This window comes from Larus michahellis, chromosome 7, assembly GCF_964199755.1.
Source record: "Larus michahellis chromosome 7, bLarMic1.1, whole genome shotgun sequence".
Lineage (NCBI taxonomy): Eukaryota > Metazoa > Chordata > Aves > Charadriiformes > Laridae > Larus > Larus michahellis.
The window spans coordinates 12,088,640-12,105,688 of NC_133902.1; the positions used below are offsets into that span (position 1 = coordinate 12,088,640).

At 45.8% G+C, this 17,049-nt stretch overlaps 1 protein-coding gene across 5 annotated transcripts in view; it reads right to left on the reverse strand.

Moving 5' to 3' along the window:
* LOC141746528 (S-adenosyl-L-methionine-dependent tRNA 4-demethylwyosine synthase TYW1-like) overlaps window positions 1-17,049 on the reverse strand; it is a 119,913-nt gene that overhangs the window by 69,368 nt on the left and 33,496 nt on the right. For all 5 annotated transcript variants that reach the window (XM_074595181.1, XM_074595180.1, XM_074595182.1 and 2 more), the window contains exons 9-11: window positions 15,955-16,007; window positions 13,149-13,267; window positions 1,285-1,394 (exon numbers count right to left, since the gene is read on the reverse strand). In XM_074595181.1, the coding sequence (XP_074451282.1) occupies window positions 1,285-1,394; window positions 13,149-13,267; window positions 15,955-16,007 (282 nt within the window). The remainder of the gene's footprint in view (window positions 1-1,284; window positions 1,395-13,148; window positions 13,268-15,954; window positions 16,008-17,049) is intronic.

The window sequence follows — 17,049 nt, forward strand, 5'->3', positions numbered from 1 at the left end:
AAGCTTCCCCTACCAAATTAACACTGTTTTTCCCCTATCCCACTACCGCACCTTCTCTGCCTTCCCCTGGTGGAGCTCTAGAGCTGTGATCCAGCCCATGGGACCACGCAAGTGCAAGAGGCAGAGCGCGGCCAGGTCTGGTTATTTTGGCTGCTCCCCTCCCAGTTCAGCACAGCAGCTCCCAGGGAACTGGATTCCCTGGGAGCTGCTGGTCCGAGAGCGCAAGATGACTCAAACCAGCCACTTGATGAAAATGAAGCTCATGAGGCCCTAAAACTTGAGTTATTTTTCCGCCTATTCTATAACTCCAGTGATCAAGACAGAGCAACTCTGCTCTGCTGACAGAAGGGTTTTTTGCTTGACACATTTTTAATCCATTGGGTTCTCTCTGCGCACAGCCAACATAAACAAACGGGTTCCCAAAATGACAGCCAAGACTAAGGCTCATCTTACACATTTTATGGTTGCTTCATTCCACTCCTGCTGCTCGCACAGTCTCCGCTGCCAGTTAGGAAGAGCCGAGTCCTTAGACCTGTCCTGCCAAGCTGACCAGCCCTCCCAGCACACAAAGCTGACCTTGGCAGGTAACAAAGTTTATCACATTTGGGAAAAAGGAAAAAAAAAAAACCCAACCATCTCTATATATAGATACATCCTGCATAAATAACAAACTTGCAAGGAGCTCCTACGGGAAACAAAATACAGTAGTTTTCAGAGGTGCTGTGTAACTGCAGCTTCAATCACAAACAGATGTACTGAATAGTTCCTGAAAATAATAATACCCTGAATGCTGCTGCTCGCTCATTAACGAGAAGTTTCAGAGCCAAGACAAAAACTCCCAGGGAATTATGCCTGGGCAGTTTATTTCCCATCAGGTAGAGAGGCTGATTCCTTTTGCCTTCTACCTGCCCTCACTTTTGCATAAGGATCAAGATCCCTCATCACCCAAGGCCAGCTTTAACCACTGCTGAAACCTCTGTGCGCACCAAGGAAAAGGCTCTGACAACTACTGAGATGCACAAGAGGCAACTCTCCACTCTACTCCCTCAAGGCAGCAGTAAATACTCAAAGACTGACTCATGTTCTAGTGTCAAAAACAAAGTAGAACATCTCAGAAAACAGTAAGTGTGCCACAAAAGTTTCTTCTCGCTTCCCCACCTCTCTGATATTATAAGTCTCATGCCTCCTCCACAGTATTTCCCAGATGACCAGAAGTTTGAAGATGCTACTGATGGTTATCTCTTCCAAAAGCATCATTAACAAGGAAGAAGTGGTAGAAGTTACCTTTGAACTGCTTGATCATATTCTGATGGTTCTCAATAGCCTCCTGCAAGATCATTTCAGGTTGGTCCATCTTCCATCGCCACTCTGTGCCCACTGGATTTGTATGATGTCTGAAGGAAAAAAAGAGACAGAGTTATTCGCTGTCATTTGTAACAATACATGTAAGAAGCCATCTGTCGCCCTGAGGACTTTGGCATTGTTTAATAATATTAAAAGCAGTAAGAAATTCTCAGCAATATCCTGCTTCTGACAACTTTCAGATGTCATCTGTGAACACCATTCTCCTACCCTTCTCCTTCCACGCTCTGGTCTCCCCAGAAGGAAGAGCGGACCTTGCAGTTTATATTAAAATTAACGTACCTATTTTGAATCACAGGTAAAAGGTTTCTAAGCTAAAGTGATGGTCTGCAGCCAGAAAGACCTCTGTGAAGAAAGGAAAACTGGTTCTACCTCCTCTTCTGACCACCACTGCTCAAAGCACTAGAAAGAGAAGGTCCTAAGTCACTTTTAGTTCCATTATGAAGGTACCAACTGCCACCCTGAGGAGGACAGAATTTGTCTCTAACCCAGTGTTTGTGTACTGCTCTAGTAACAAGACAGATGAGGGCAGACCACTTCAAACTCCAAAGGGACTAGGAAGTCTGCAGCATGTTGGAGATGCATTGCTGTGGGATCTGGTTAATCTCCCAAATTTACTCAACAGGGGCTTCTCATCACTTCTGAGATCTGCTAGCTACGACGTTACCGAAACCCAAATGCAAAAACTGAAAAAAAACCCAAACATTAATTTCTCTGAGACAAGCAGATAGCAGATTAAAAAAAAAAAAAATAAAATAAAATTACTGATCTTCCATCTGAAGGACAGCTTGTGTTACATCGGGTTAGGAAGCCAACACCTTGCCTACCCAGAAAGGATGACTGTACCCATAGTTTGTTCTCTTCAAAACCAGAAAAAGCCTACCAGGTGCTTGGGTGGATTTGCCTGGAAAGATACATGGAGTTTCTCCCCATTCCCTATTTCATCAGCATGGGAGGATGTTACAAAGCCGTTGAAAGTCGTCTGGAAAAAAATGCATTCTGACAAACAAATGTAATATTAGAAGCGACTGGTGTGGTACCCGCTATGCTCACACCCAGACACACACAACCCAGAGAGCGCCTGTTCGAGGGCACAGCCCTCTCCCTGCTGAAAGGCACCTCCCAGTAGCCCCGCTGCACTTAGACTGGTATCAAACAGGGATAATTCACCCTAAGAAAAATCAATGGATTTCTGTGCTTTCACCTCCTCCTTCTCTCTCCACCTTCACCTGCTTTTTTCCAAAATATGCTACAACAGATTCTATACTTTTCCCCTATCGATTCTACTGCAGCTCATAGAATAATTTATTAATAGGAGAGTAGCACATTTTGAGCGTCTTTCAAAATAGCACTACTGGATTAACACAGCCCTGGAGAAGAAAACAAGATCAAGCAGTATAGACTCCTGAAATTCTGTTTTCCGACCAGCTGATCTCCGTTTCCTCTCCACTCTCCCTCATCCCTGGAAGTCAGCCATGGCGACAACAGAGGTTACCTGCTGTACTCAGCCTTCCAGCCACACAGGCATCAGGACACGATGCCCAGCATTTAACTAGAGGAGAAAAGACAGAGGGAAGCACTTTCTCAGAAGGAAGTGGCCCGTCCAGTGCCTACTGAAGACAATCAAATGACTCCCACTGACTTCTCCAAGTGACAAAGACCCGCAGTTCCACACTTCGACAGCGCTAAAACACACAAATTCTAGGCCCAGCATCAATAAAACCAGCCCTTTGGTCCAAACATTGCTTCATCCACTTCAAGAGCGAAGATTCAAACAGTGCTCTCAAAATGCTTTGCTGTCTCAGAGATCCTTTAAGCTAAAACAGCTTTGCTTTCTGAATTTCTCTCTCTTTTTTTTTTTTTCCCCAAGTCTGCCAACATGGAAAGTTTTCCGAATGCCAACTATAAGAGGCATTTATAAAACTCTTACATGTTTAACTACATAACTTGTACCTTGTATATTTAATAGGGCAAGTTGGCAGAAAATCAATAGGCTCTGGACAGCTATTAATTATTAGCGTCTAACAGTCCTTGAATTTTTACACATTCTAACTGTTTAATAAACATACCAGGTCATGTCTACAAAGCAGCTCATTTGGCAGAAAGCATTTTTGTTTCTAATGGTGGGGGGGGATGGGGAAGCAAGGTCTTCTGGCTGATGAGATTGTTTCACAGTCCCTGGCACAGAGAGAATTTCCCTGTCGCCTTTCCGTGCCCCCACAGGCTCGGTGACACCCTGCATCATCTGCCTCACCAGCCACTCCAGGCTTGAGCAGGTAGTTGTGCGTGATGTTCCTTCCCTTCCAAAAATAACACCAGAAAGAAAAAAAAACAAAAAACAAAAAACAAACCCTAACTCAAAACCACACACACCAGAAAAACCTTATTTTATTCAAGATTCCAGGTGTGAAACAGGTTTGATTTGATACTCCAGAGACAAGCCGTCACCTCCACAGCGCCCCACCGCCAAGGCTGCGCAGAAGGTGACGGGGAGCTGCCAGCTCGGAGCTCTCTCCTGGGTAACAGGGCTGCCTCCAACCCAGCTTTATTTGCATTTCGTCATCAGACCTGTGATCTCCCAGCTTACCAAAGCGTCCCCTGGCCTCTGCGAAGGTGTATTCTTCAGTGGGCAGCGCATCCCCCTCCCTGATCACTTGTGCGTTACTTTAATAAATCAGCTTTTGCTTGATAGCCTCTTTTAAAATGGTCACTCTCTTCTGTAAGCAATGCTTCCTATTGCGAAGTCTTTCAAGAAACTTTGAGGGGAAAAAATGCAGCACAGGTATAAAGTATCATTTTACTCCAGTGATGTCGATACCTGGTGGGGAGGGAACACAAAGGCAAGGAAATGCTGCGGGCAGCGATCCCGAAAGGACAGAGCACGTGGCTCCCAGGAAGGGACAGGGAGGAAAGAGCAGAAGAAAGCCAAGAAAGCTCAAGAAAGCAGCCTTCAGTGAACCCTGGGAACCGGCGGGTGAGACCCCAGAGCAGAAGAGTTTAAGGGCAAAGGAGTTCAGGAGAACCGATAGCTTTTTTTAAACCCTATTAAGGCAGAAGTGTAAACTGTGGCAATAAAAGGCAAAAATATGAAGAGTAACAGGAAACCAAATCTGGCAGAACCACAGGTTCTTCAGCAACCTCGCGATCCTCCAGCTGAAAATAAGAGGAAGAGCACAAGAACACAGGGTCAGAATCAGAAAGGTCAAGGCAGAAAATCAGACACAACTAGCACAGGAGATACGAAAAGCTAACAAGAAAGACCTTCCCTATAACGATGTGAGGAGTAAGAGGAAGACCAAGGAAAGCGCTTGTCCAGTGTGCAAGCAAACAACATCTAATGTTCTTCTGTGATGAGAAGAGACTTTTTCTTCTACTTTCTCCCGACAGCGATGGGAAGAGCCCAGAGTGGACTAGGAAGAGAACAGGTTAGAGATACCTAACCTAAATGAAGTGTTTTCACTAGGATGGTTAACGTTGGATGAATTGGCTGACAGTACCAGTGTCGCTAGCAATAAGCTGTAAGTCTGTGAGGAGCACGTAAAAGTGATTTAAAACACACCTGAAAAATGCAAATGCAATGCCCATTTTAGCAGGAACCAAAGATTTCTATACCAGCCCCTCTTAGCTTCCAGTTCCTTGGGACATACTGGATTAAATAAGTGTTTGGTAAGCCCCAGAATGCAGAACAGCCAACACGAACTTGCTGAGAACGTTTCATGCCAAGACCACCACTGGTCCTTGCAGGCAAAGGGAAAGAGGTTGACACCATCTTATCCAATATTCTCATAATGTGCCCAAAGAAATGCTCAGTAAGTAGCGCTGTTTTGTTAGAGAGCACAAATCAAGGCGGAAAACTTGAACCCTTTAGTTACCAGTAGGACACTAGATCGATCCCTAGAGGCACCTGCAGGGCTGTGTCCTGGTCTGTCCCGGTCCTACACAGCAGCTCGCAGGAGTTGAATGATGGCTCAAGGAGGCCGCATCTGAGGTGGAACCAACCTGGCTGGAGATGAAAACTCAGGGAGGACCACGTGCAATTAAAAAGATCACCACGTTGATAGCATTACATAGCCATAATTTGCATTTGACTGCAAACTGCCTGGTGGGGGGGATAAAGTAAAGACTTCAAGTCAAAGTAGAGACACTTCAGGTCTCTCAGACTTACTGTCTCAAATCGGATGACGCTCACTTTAAAAAGAAAATGAAGTTTTGATAGGAACAACAATTAAAAAATCCCTATCTAGACTGCTGTCTGAGGAAGAGGAACACAATGTTTCTATAGAAATTTCCTGTTAAATAACAGACAATTATCTCTCATGTTGCTCTGAGCAATCTTTTGTTAGCGCCAGGAACGAGAAAAATAATGGTTTGTTATGAATAAATTCAGGAAGAGAAAAAAAGCTTTTCAAGAGGGATGGTATTATTCCTAAATGCTGATAATTTTAAACAATTTTAGAGGAGAAAAAGTTGGGCAAATAAGGCTGAAGTCAAATGTTTGGATGTCTGATCACCCAAAGAGAACTCTCACTTTTAAAGTGACAAAATATTCAGTATTTTCAAAAGAAAATTTGGACTCTTCTCATGTTTTAAAATCAAATCAAATAAAAAGATTTGTCAGAGACAGATGAAAGAGCCCAAAATGAACTGATGAATTTTAGATTAAACAAAATAAATCAACCCATAACTTCCACATTTTCACTAGGAGTGCATTGCAGCTGAACCCTCCCTAACTTCCTAAGGCTTTTCACATCAGCTGCTCAATCAGGATAAATTTAGTCTTCTCTTTGTGAGACTACCTGGTCACATAACAACACCCGGCAGCAACTCATGAGAGTACCAACAGTGAGGACTTCAGACCAGGCTGGTTTTGCCAGTTCCTCTGAACTGAGAGGACTGAAACCCACTGCTGGTACTGGGATGGATACTTGAGACTGTCTCCCATAACATCCTCATTAGGAAGCTGAGGAAGTATGGGCTAGATGAGGTGACGGTGAGGTGGATTGAGAGCTGGCTGTGTGACAGAACTCAGAGGGTTGTGATCAGCGGCATAGAGTCTACTTGGAGGCCTGTAACCAGTGGTGTCCCCCAGGGGTCAATACTCGATCCCTTTTTGTTCACTATATTCATTAATGACTTGGATGATGGGACAGAGTGTATCCTCAGCAAGTTCGTTGATGATACCAAACTGGGAGCGGTGGCTGACACTCCAGAGGGCCGTGCTGCCATCCAGTGTGACCTGGACAGGCTGGAGAGCTGGGCAGAGAAGAACCTAATGAGGTTCAACAAAAGCAAGTGCAAGGTCCTGCACCTGGGGAGGAAGAATGCTAAGCACCAGTATAGGTTAGGGGTGGACCTGCTGGGAAGTAGTTCTGAGGAGAAGGATCTGGGGGTCCTGGTAGACAGTAAATTATCCATGAGCCAACAATGTGCCCTTGTCGCCAAAAAGGCCAATGGAATCCTGGGCTGCATAGGGAAGAGTGTGGCCAGTAGGTCGAAGGAGATCATTCTCCCCCTCTACTCTGCACTGGTGAGGCCACAACTGGAATACTGCGTCCAGTTTTGGGCTCCCCAGTTCAAGAGGGACAGGGAACTGCTGGAGCAGGTCCAGCGAAGGGCAACTAAGATGACTGAGGGACTGGAGCATCTCCCTTATGAGGAAAGGCTGAGAGAGCTGGGACTCTTTAGCCTGGAGAAGAGAAGGCTGAGGGGAGACCTTATTATGGCATACAAGTATCTAAAGGGTGGGCTGAAGGAGGATGGTGCCAGACTCTTTTCATTGGTTCCCAGTGACAGGACGAGGGGCAACGGGCACAAGTTAGAACATAGGAAGTTCCATTCAAATACACGGAAAAACTTCTTTACAGTGAGGGTGACAGAGGACTGGAACAGGCTGCCCAGGGAGGTTGTGGAGTCCCCTTCTCTGGAGATTTTCAAGGCTCGCCTGGATGCAGTCCTGAGTGATGTGCTCTAGGCAATCCTGCTCTAGCAGGGGAGTTGGACTAGATGATCTCTAGAGGTCTCTTCCAACTCTGAAGTTTCTGTGATTCTGTGAGAGGCCCCACCTTGAGTGCTGTGTCCAGTTTTGGGCCCCTCAAGAAGGACATTGAGGTGCTGGAGCATGTCCAGAGAAGGGCAATGGAGCTGGTGAGGGCTCTGGAGCACAAGTCTTGTGAGGAGCAGCTGAGGGAGCTGGGGATGTTCAGCCTGGAGAAAAGGAGGCTGAGGGGAGACCTTCTCGCTCTCTGCAGCTCCCTGAAAGGAGGGGGTAGCCAGGGGGGGTCAGGCTCTTCTCCCAAGGAACAGGCGATAGGACAAGAGGAAACAGCCTCAAGTTGTGCCGGGGTAGATTTAGGATGGATATTAGGAAAAATTTCTTCACCGAAAGGGTTATCAAGCATTGGAAGAGGCTGCCCAGGGAAGGGGTGGAGTCACCATCCCTGGAGGGATTTAAAAGACGGGTAGACGTGGTGCTGAGGGACATGGTTTAGTGGTGGCCTTGGCAGTGTGAGGTTCATGGCTGGACTCTATGGACTTAAAGGTCATCTACAATCTAAATGATTCTTTGATTCTTTTTTAACTCACACTTCTGAAATCTGAAGGATGGAAGATGCCCCATGCTGAAAGACTACATCACAGAATGACAGAATGATAGGGGTGGTAAGGGACCTCCCAAGATCATCTGGTCCAACCCCCTGCCAGAGCAGGGTCACCCAGAGCAGGTGGCACAGGAACGCCTCCAGGCGGGGCTGGTATGTCTCCGGAGACGGAGACTCCACCACCTCTCTGGGCAGCCTGTGCCAGGGCTCTGACACCCTCACAGCAAAGAAGCTCCTCCTCATGGTTAGGTGGAACTTCCTATGCTCAAGTTTGTGCCCGTTACCCCTTGTCCTGTTCCTGGGCACCACTGAAAAGAGCCTGGCCCCATCCTCCTGACACCCACCCTTTCAGTATTTATAAGTGTTGATACGGTCCCCCCTCAGCCATCTTTTTTCCAGACTGAAGAGACCCAAATCCCTCAGACTTTCTCCATAAGAGAGGTGTTCCAGTCCCCTCAGCATCTCGGTAGCCCTTTGCTGTCCCCTCTCCAGCAGTTCCCTGTCCTTCTTGAACCGGGGAGCCCAGAACTGGACACAGTGCTCCAGACGCGGCCTCCCCAGGGCAGGGTAGAGGGGGAGGATGACCTCCCAGATCTAAGAAATACTCACATTTTTTTTTTTTTTAAAAAGAAGGACAGTTACTAGGAGGGCAGGCAATGCTGAGCACCTCCCAAAAGTCTGCCCTGTGCTTGTATTTCACTCCTTCCCAGCAGCACCATGCTCAGCACGGTCTCAAAGGCTGTTTCAAAACTAACCTGAATGGCAAGATGTACAAGTTTGCTTTCAAGGGTCGTAATCCCTCCATCGCATTACTGATTACTATAACCGGGTACCAAGTCACCAACCACCTGCAATAACTATTGAGACACACGTGAGCATTTCGTAGCCAATAACCTGCTTATATTCACTACTGATGCCATAAATATGTAAGCTAATAATGACAACTACAAAGGCCTTGAAGTCCAAGACCGCGCACTGCTACAAAATGAAAAGCATAGATTACACTGATATTAAGGCCTCGGATTATTACAGTGCTGGCAGAGGAGCACATAAAGACACCAAGACTTTCCCCCCCACCACCATTGAGAGGGGCTGTATTCTGTGATGTCCTGTCCCCCACCCCGTTTATATGGTTATTCCTAAAAGACAGACAGGCCCAAAGGACAACAAACCAGTGAAGAATCAAATCTGAAGAACATGATGAACCATGGGTCACAATATATTGTGAAACACTGGAAGAGAGTATTGACTTAGAGGAACAAGGACGGGAGGCTGGAGATGCAGAGAGACTCGCTGAGCTTTCAGGCTCAGGTTCCAAGTTTCACAAACCTGCAGTGTCAACTCCTTTGATATCATATCATTTCACATTTCCCTGAATAATTTAGCCTCTGGAGTCAAGTCACTTAACAAGAAGCAGCTTTTGTTTTAATCTATGTTTTCAGTTTCTTCTTAATTTTTTTGAAGACCTGATTAAGTACCTCTCCTATGGGAGATCAATAATCACATTTTGCAGGGCTTACTGTGATCGCTGGCTTTTGGCCACGCACTTATTTAGATCGTCTGAACAGAACTTCAGCTGTCGTCTACTGTACAAATTAAAGCTGAAACCTTCAAGTACAGGTATAAACACCATAAAGTTACAGAAGAAGAAATATGAACCAATTTCTTTATGGGATATTTCACTCTGTCTGGTTTGCCTCCTCCTCAGATGCAAAAATAATAAACCCTATTAATTTAAATCTTATTTAGCTGTTCCGTCTCTCCTCAATAATTGATTGGGCTTTAGACACTCTGCCAGAAAACATAATCAAATCAGGTTTGCCTGGTGATTGTGCCGCAATACACAGTGTCAGAAAGCCTCGGTCCCCACACTTGCTCTAATTGATTAAAAGATTTGGTCACTTGCACATTTCCATTTAGACAATTAAGCTAAAGAGACACCACAAACACAGCACGACCAGCTAAGAGCAATAATGGATAGTGATAGGGAGGGAGAATTATGACTTTGGGCTGTTGCAGTAATTAAGGTGTTTCTTTTCCCACCCCCCCTCCTCGACTCTTGATGCAAAAGCCTCAGGAGTTGAACACAGCACGACTGCTGCCTCACGGCAGGAGCAATTTGCTTTTCCTGCCCTCCAAAGAAGCTGCCACGTCATAAACCTGCATCACTAAGCTCTCAGCCGGGTCTCTGATGGGCAGAGGCAGGGAAGCACAAGCCAGCGGTCACACTGTAAGGGGACACTGGCAGGGCTGGATATCTACCTGGGACGTACCGCTTCCAGGGACACGGAGGAGAAGGAAGGTCTCCAGTGCAGAGTCAAGCTACATTTTTTACGAAAACCCCTAACTTTGAGTGTGTTTGGATGCTGGCTCCACCCGTGATTCCTGGTTCGGGGCCAAAATGCATCAGTCACAACCAGCCAACTACGATGACATCCATTTCCCAGGGAAAGTGGCTGAACTACAGCATTTCTTGCCAAAGCGAGAAAAGGAAAACAAACAGGCTCCTTGGCCTTTTCCTCAGCAATCCCGGGAGAGCTGCAGTGGTTATGCAGTTGGAAATGTTGGCAGACTCTACAAATGTCAAAATCCTGAAAGAAGAGATCAAGAAAAAAAAAAAAAGAATCACAGCTGTCTTATCTGCAAGTTAGCGCGCAGAGCTGCATGACAAGACCAGCAAGGCATAAAACCTGTATTGAAAACATCTTGCCAACAGCAGATCAAAACTAGCACTTCATATGTCTCCAAACGCACAGATGGTAACTGCTAATAAGGTAACATGCTTACCCTACCCAGCCACCGCTGCCTGTGATTTTATGTTTAGTCTCACATGATTAAGAATCCGCAAAGGCACGGTGGGTTTAAAATAATAATAACAAAAAAAGTTATGTATAGATAGTCCTGCCTGCAGGGTTTGTGAACCGTGCTGACGTGCAACTGGTAGGGAGGAGAGTGGGTACGGAAGTCTCCTCTTCCTGCACCAAATTAACCTGACCTGGCACAGCTCACAATCACACAAAGGCTGTAACAGCCCAAGCACAGGGCCTGAAAAAGCAACCAAAGCAGAGAAAGCTTCTTTCAGTTCTGCTTTATGTCAAGCTGAAGGTGGACATAACGTGAGCCTTGCGACGAGTCTCAAACTGAGCCTTAAGTCTTCTCTTCTCAAACCTCTACTGAGTTGGAAGACAGACAGCTGCAGTCCATGTGGAGGAGTCCAACAACCACAACCCATTTCAGCCACAGAAGGTAAGTGAGAACATTTTTCAGCACAGTCCCCTGAAAACCCGCTTCCTTGCATTCGGGTTGTTACCATTAGTAAAATAAGCATTCTAGCATTTGTTATCATTAGGGCTACTGTTTCCAGGATTCCTCTTAGAGGTGACAAATGACAGCTACAGGATGACAAGTTAGAAGCAGACGGAAGGTACCACACATGGCAATTTATCCCAATTACTGCACTTTTCAATTTACACTTCTTTGACTTCCCTGATTCAGACCCATACTCCAGACGCAGGCTGCTGCTGTGAAATACCGAGTTGGGTCATTCTGAAGAGGAGCAGAGTTAAATGGTCTGCGGTGCAATACTAGGAACAAAATGCCTCATTCTGGCGATGTTATTGCTTTCTATTTGGTGTTTATGTACCTTCTGCGTAGGGACAGAGGGATAATATGCATGGCAATCTTCTTCCTACCACTACAGCCACCACTCAGAATTAAATGCACCATTGCTAGCTGATACAGTGGAAACAAGAAATCAGCAGTAGCAGTACATTTTTCTCCCCAGTCATTAGATTGCTCTCAAGAAAAGCAGCGAAATTTGCACGTTAAACATGTCATTTGCCGTGTCCTTTCAAGCCAGGATATGATAAAAGCCCATCAAGAGCACCAATTAACATTTTGGTATAGACTCCCAAATGCAAACTTAACAGAACAACCAGTGTCTAACACTTATACTTAACACTAACATGAGAGACGGCTTCAAAGGGCCTTCAAAGCTACAGCAGTCCTCCTGCACCGCTGCTGGCATTTAAATATTCTCATGAAATATTTGCATTATTAAAACTTGAAGAGCCTATGAAAGACAGAAAATGGTACTCGGAGGAATTTGCTGGTTTTGCATGAAAATACTGGGATGTTGGACACCCAGGCTCAGGGATGGAATGGGTGTTATTTGCAGCCAGCCCCCCAGGGCAGGCATAAATATCCAAGGCAGCACAGCCCCCGTGGCCTGAATTAGCTAGCAAGGTAGAAGACAAAAGAGCTCAAAGAATAACCTCCACGTCCTCCCACTCAGTACACTTTCACGTCACTGCTTTTATTTCTGCCGAGCCTCTCAGTCTCTCTCACCGATCCCATCCCGCACTCCCCCAGCCTGGCAAAGTCCTCCCTCGGAAATCCAGGCGTTTCAGTGAGTAAGCAGCGCTGCAGCAGCTCACCCTTCCGATCCAGGCAAGCTCATTTCCTTCAGAGAATTAACAACAAAGTAATTCCTCTGAGAAAAAGGGTCACTTTACTGACTAAAACGGAAAGTCATTTATTAGCTACTGTTTTAGGAAGGCAACAGTTACTAAGTCATCACTTTTCACTCACTGCAAATGCAATTGAATCAGTAGGGGTGAAGGTACTTGAAATAAGAAAAATGGTCCAATCTCAAAACAAAGATACTCGCAGCACTTAGCACCTCGGTGGCTTTGCACAACACAAGCCAGACCACGATCTCCAGAGCACCAGGAGCCACGGGAGTCCCAGACAGTGATCTCCAGAGGAAACCGAACCTCCACCAAGTGCTCAGCGCAGGCAGCAGTGGGCATTGCAGGGTGGTAGATGGAGAGGTGTCTGTCTTCTGCCTCTCTGATCCCTCCTTCCACTGGTCCCCACCTGGGCTGAACTTGCTGGGGCCCCAGACCTGGCTGCAAAGGACACAGCAGGAGGGGAGGTGGCACTGGGGAGCCCTCAGATCCTCTTCAGCCTCTAAAATGTGGAGCCTGCCCACCCAGCTCACCCCCTGCCATAGCTCTCAGAGGGGAAGGAATACAGGCAGGAAGGGGAGCAACGCTGCTCCCTTCCAAACCCTTCCTCCCGCAAGTCCCAAGTGAAAAGGGCACGCAAGTAACACTGCCCTAGCTTTGAGGAACAGGGCAGAGTGGAACAGAGCCCCCATCCCAAAGTAAAACTGCAGCAGTATTTTACCTCCAGCAAAAGACGCATTTGTTGGCGCAGGCCAGGCTTGGCGTGGCCTCCATGCAGCGGTGGCTCTCAATCCCGTAAAACGTGTGTTTGTAGCAGCCGCCTCGGCCTCGAAGCATCGACTAACAGCAGAGGAAGACACAAACAAACACCAAGAAAGTTAAAACACAACATCTGTAACCAAAGGGAGTGGAAAAGTCTGAAATCTGCTCCCTGGGCGTATTTGCAGTTTTCAGTCACCAGTAGCGTCAGTGTTCAGAGTCACCTGTGACACACTGCGAGCAAGGTCACGGCTGCGGAGCAAGTCTGAATAATGGCAGATGCAGAAAGAAATTCATAGCAGGCAGAGCAGCATACAGTCTGATTGCTTATATACCTCCTTACAGAAACAAGGCATTTACTATGTCAACTTTACAACTGGTTTAGAGGAGAGAAACTTTAACATAATCGATAACTTCTCACTTGCAACACCGCAGCATAACAATGCGCTCTACTGAAGCTTTTAACCGCTTCAGCCAACAAAAGCGAGCGGGTGAAGCCACTTAAGCTGCAAGAAATATTATTGTAAAAGTCCACTAAAGAGTAACAAGGATCAATTTCAAGGCTGCGCTACTGAACGCTCAATTCTTTTCATTGGTCTGGTAGAGTATTTCTTCTAGCACTAAATTAAATAAATACCCTGACCTTACAAACCCTCACTGGCACCAGCAGGACGCTGCACTTTCCTTCCCCGTGGAACCGCAGCAGCCTTCCCACCGGGATTTATCTTCTATTCAGCCCGCAAGTTGCTTGGAGCAAAGCCTGTCTTTCATTATCTCAGTTAAATAATAATAAATGAGAAAGAATCTTTACTACTCTCAAGAGAAAATGCAAGATATGACATAGTAACTTTTAAGCTACTTTCCTCTACCCTGAAGGGTCCTGGTGATCCAAGAGAAAGTTGCCCCTCAGCAGCAGGGAAAACACATACAGGTAACCCCTAACACACGCACAGCCTTGGTATACAGCAGGGACATTAAACAAAGTGGAAAACGCTCTTTATTCTACCCACCCTTCAAACAACAGAGATTTTAGGAGATTCACAAATCCTAGGAGAGCAAGTTATATTTTGGGTTTCATAAGACAGTCGAAATCAACAGATTCTTCCTAAATTTTGCAGGTTTTATGCTCTTTTCCAGAACATGACAGAACACAGTCATTTTAATCTACGATATCACTATGAAACTCTACTTAATACTAATCCTTCTAGCCCTGCTCCTGCTTTCTGCTGATACAAATCTCAAACAAGCCCCCTGAAGATATTCACATATTGGCACGAACCCGAGTCAAGGCCACTGCCTGTAACCAATTTCAGCTCAATTTATTAGAACACTTTACGTTCAGTTCCTGCTTAAGCTAAAAATAGTATGGTCCTATCTAAGCACACATAGCTGCTATTTACTTTGTGAAATGGTTTTACAGTGCTGCATTAAATTCCTGTTCTTTAACAAAAATAGGTTCTCTGGTTTTCTCTCTCATTCGCAGCACTGAAGTTTGACAAGTTTTTCTTTAAACATTTCATAGTCCCCTCTGATGCTAAAAATGACAGAAGAGAGAAATATTAGTAAGCGTAAACAGCAGAAGCATCAGTGGGATCAGCACGTCTCACAAATATTCATGACAATACAGCAGTGGGCTCTTTGAACTGTTCCCAAGAACAAGTCTTTTGATGAAAAGGTTCATTGATACCAGGCATTTCAAGAAGAAAAACCTCACTGCAGCCACCCACTTTGGTGATTGCCATTCAAAGAGCTCTTTTCAAAAATAAACAAAGTTAATCATGCAGCAAAAGAGAGCTGAGAGACCAAGGAACTGATCACTGCCACCGTGCAAGAATTAGAGATGGGCTGGCATTTTAATGAGGTGATGATTCCCACAGTCTATCACCCCGTGAATGCTGAAGGCTTTAGTATGTTCTGTCAATGTTACTCCCCAAATGTACAGCGTTACAGATCAGCTTTCAACTTCTGAGCTGCTCAGGGACCTGCAAAGGAAAGCCAAAACGATAAACCTATTGAAGAGGCTGAAGTTTGTTCTACGGGGCTCCGTGCCTCCCCACTGGGAACATTTTTAAGTCTGCAAATAAACTACTTAAAAAGCGACTGGTTTAGATAGGCTAAACCACGCAACTGTATGGCTTGGAGGATGACTCTTCCATATAGATGTGTACATACACACACATCTGTACACAGACACGTTGCTCACAACTATATACACATACAGGCATGCCCACAGAGTAATTTCTAAGAAGTCCCAGCATTAGCAAGAGCCAGATATCTGGTTATCTACGTTTTACTTGACAAATGCTGAAAGCCAGTGGAGGAGCACCGACTGTGGCAACCCAGCTGTATCAGTCGCAGCACAACCGGCTCCAACGCCCTTGTGTGCCCATCCAAGCGGAATGACCGACGGTGGGATCTTTGTTTCAGAAGACCTCACACCACTGACATAACCTTCCCACTTTTCTCCACGGTATTCTGCTCCTGCCATATATTTCAGTAGGCGGGAGATATTTTAGCAGACAGCGGAATAACAGGGGAAAAAAAAACAAACCAACAGAAAGTGACGTTCCCAGCTCTTTGCCACAGTCGCATCCTCACTCTTCCCAGTGGGATTTTAATAGCTTGAAATGCAAAACTACAGCTTGGAAGATGAAATTTGGTTTTGTGCAAAGTAATATCACATTTTTAAAGATATTTCACCTGGAAATTGTAATAAGTCTCTGGCTTTTTTTTAATTTTTTATTTCTGAAATGAGAAAGAGAGCATACCTTCGTCCACCGGCAGAGCTTCACCCCAGAATGGCTCCCAATCAGCTTGTATCCTGAAAACAAGAAATAAATCAAACTATCGATTTTCACTTACAATAATTGATACACAAAGCTTATCAATTGGTACACAAAGTTATTAAGCATCACCGTCTCGATGCTGCTCCTCCCTGTTGGCCCAAGGGCCACACTACCAACAGGACGCCAGCATCCACCCACAGCACTCCCCATTTAATTCTGGGGGCCTGCACCCCACAGCAAAGGCCATGGCCACCAAGGGACTGTGGCCAACTTGAACCCATTTCTCTTAATGGGAGATTTCTTTATATTCCTCCATCTTGTTTGAATCGACAAAGGGTGGCCACAAGACTTTTCCATAACAGGACGGCAGATTCGCAGGTTTAGCCCAGCAATGTGGGACATCTGCACCGATGGCCGGGGACAGCATGTGGGAGGGAGCAGGACAGGGAACCAGAAGGATCTCCCCAGCCCTAAGTGGTCACCCCAGGACTGACCCTTCCCCAGGACCAAGGAGACCCACTCCCAGAGCTCCTCAGCAGGTCGGACCAAGCCTGGAAAACCGCTCATGGCACAGTTGTGAGAGTGGAGGAAGAGAACCAAAATGCAGGGCTCAGCTTGAACCCAAACTTCACAGGTTCACCAGTTTCACTAATTCCATCTCCACTGGCTGTGGTAAAGCCACACTGAGGGAGCCGCTCCTCCATGCCCCGAGGAAAGCCAATTTCACATTGCTTCCCTGCTCCCCAGCCAAGATCAACACAATTTCATTTAAATTTATTGGTCCAGAAGGATTAATTCCACAACGTTCGTTAAGCACTAAGTACTATTATTACCCAAACTGCTTGAGTTGGGTTATTTTCCTCTTTGAAAAAAGTGCTTAGAGACGAATATGTCTGAAGGATTAAAAGTCACTTCAAAAATCAGCATAAAAATAAGAGGGATTTGAGGAGCCTCACTGTGTCATTCACACAGTAGCGTTTATACGTCAATGGCCTGGTTGTCCCCAAACCCAACACATCTCAACCAGCCACTTTAGGCTGATGTTTATATTAACCCTTGCAAGGGAGATCAAATTTT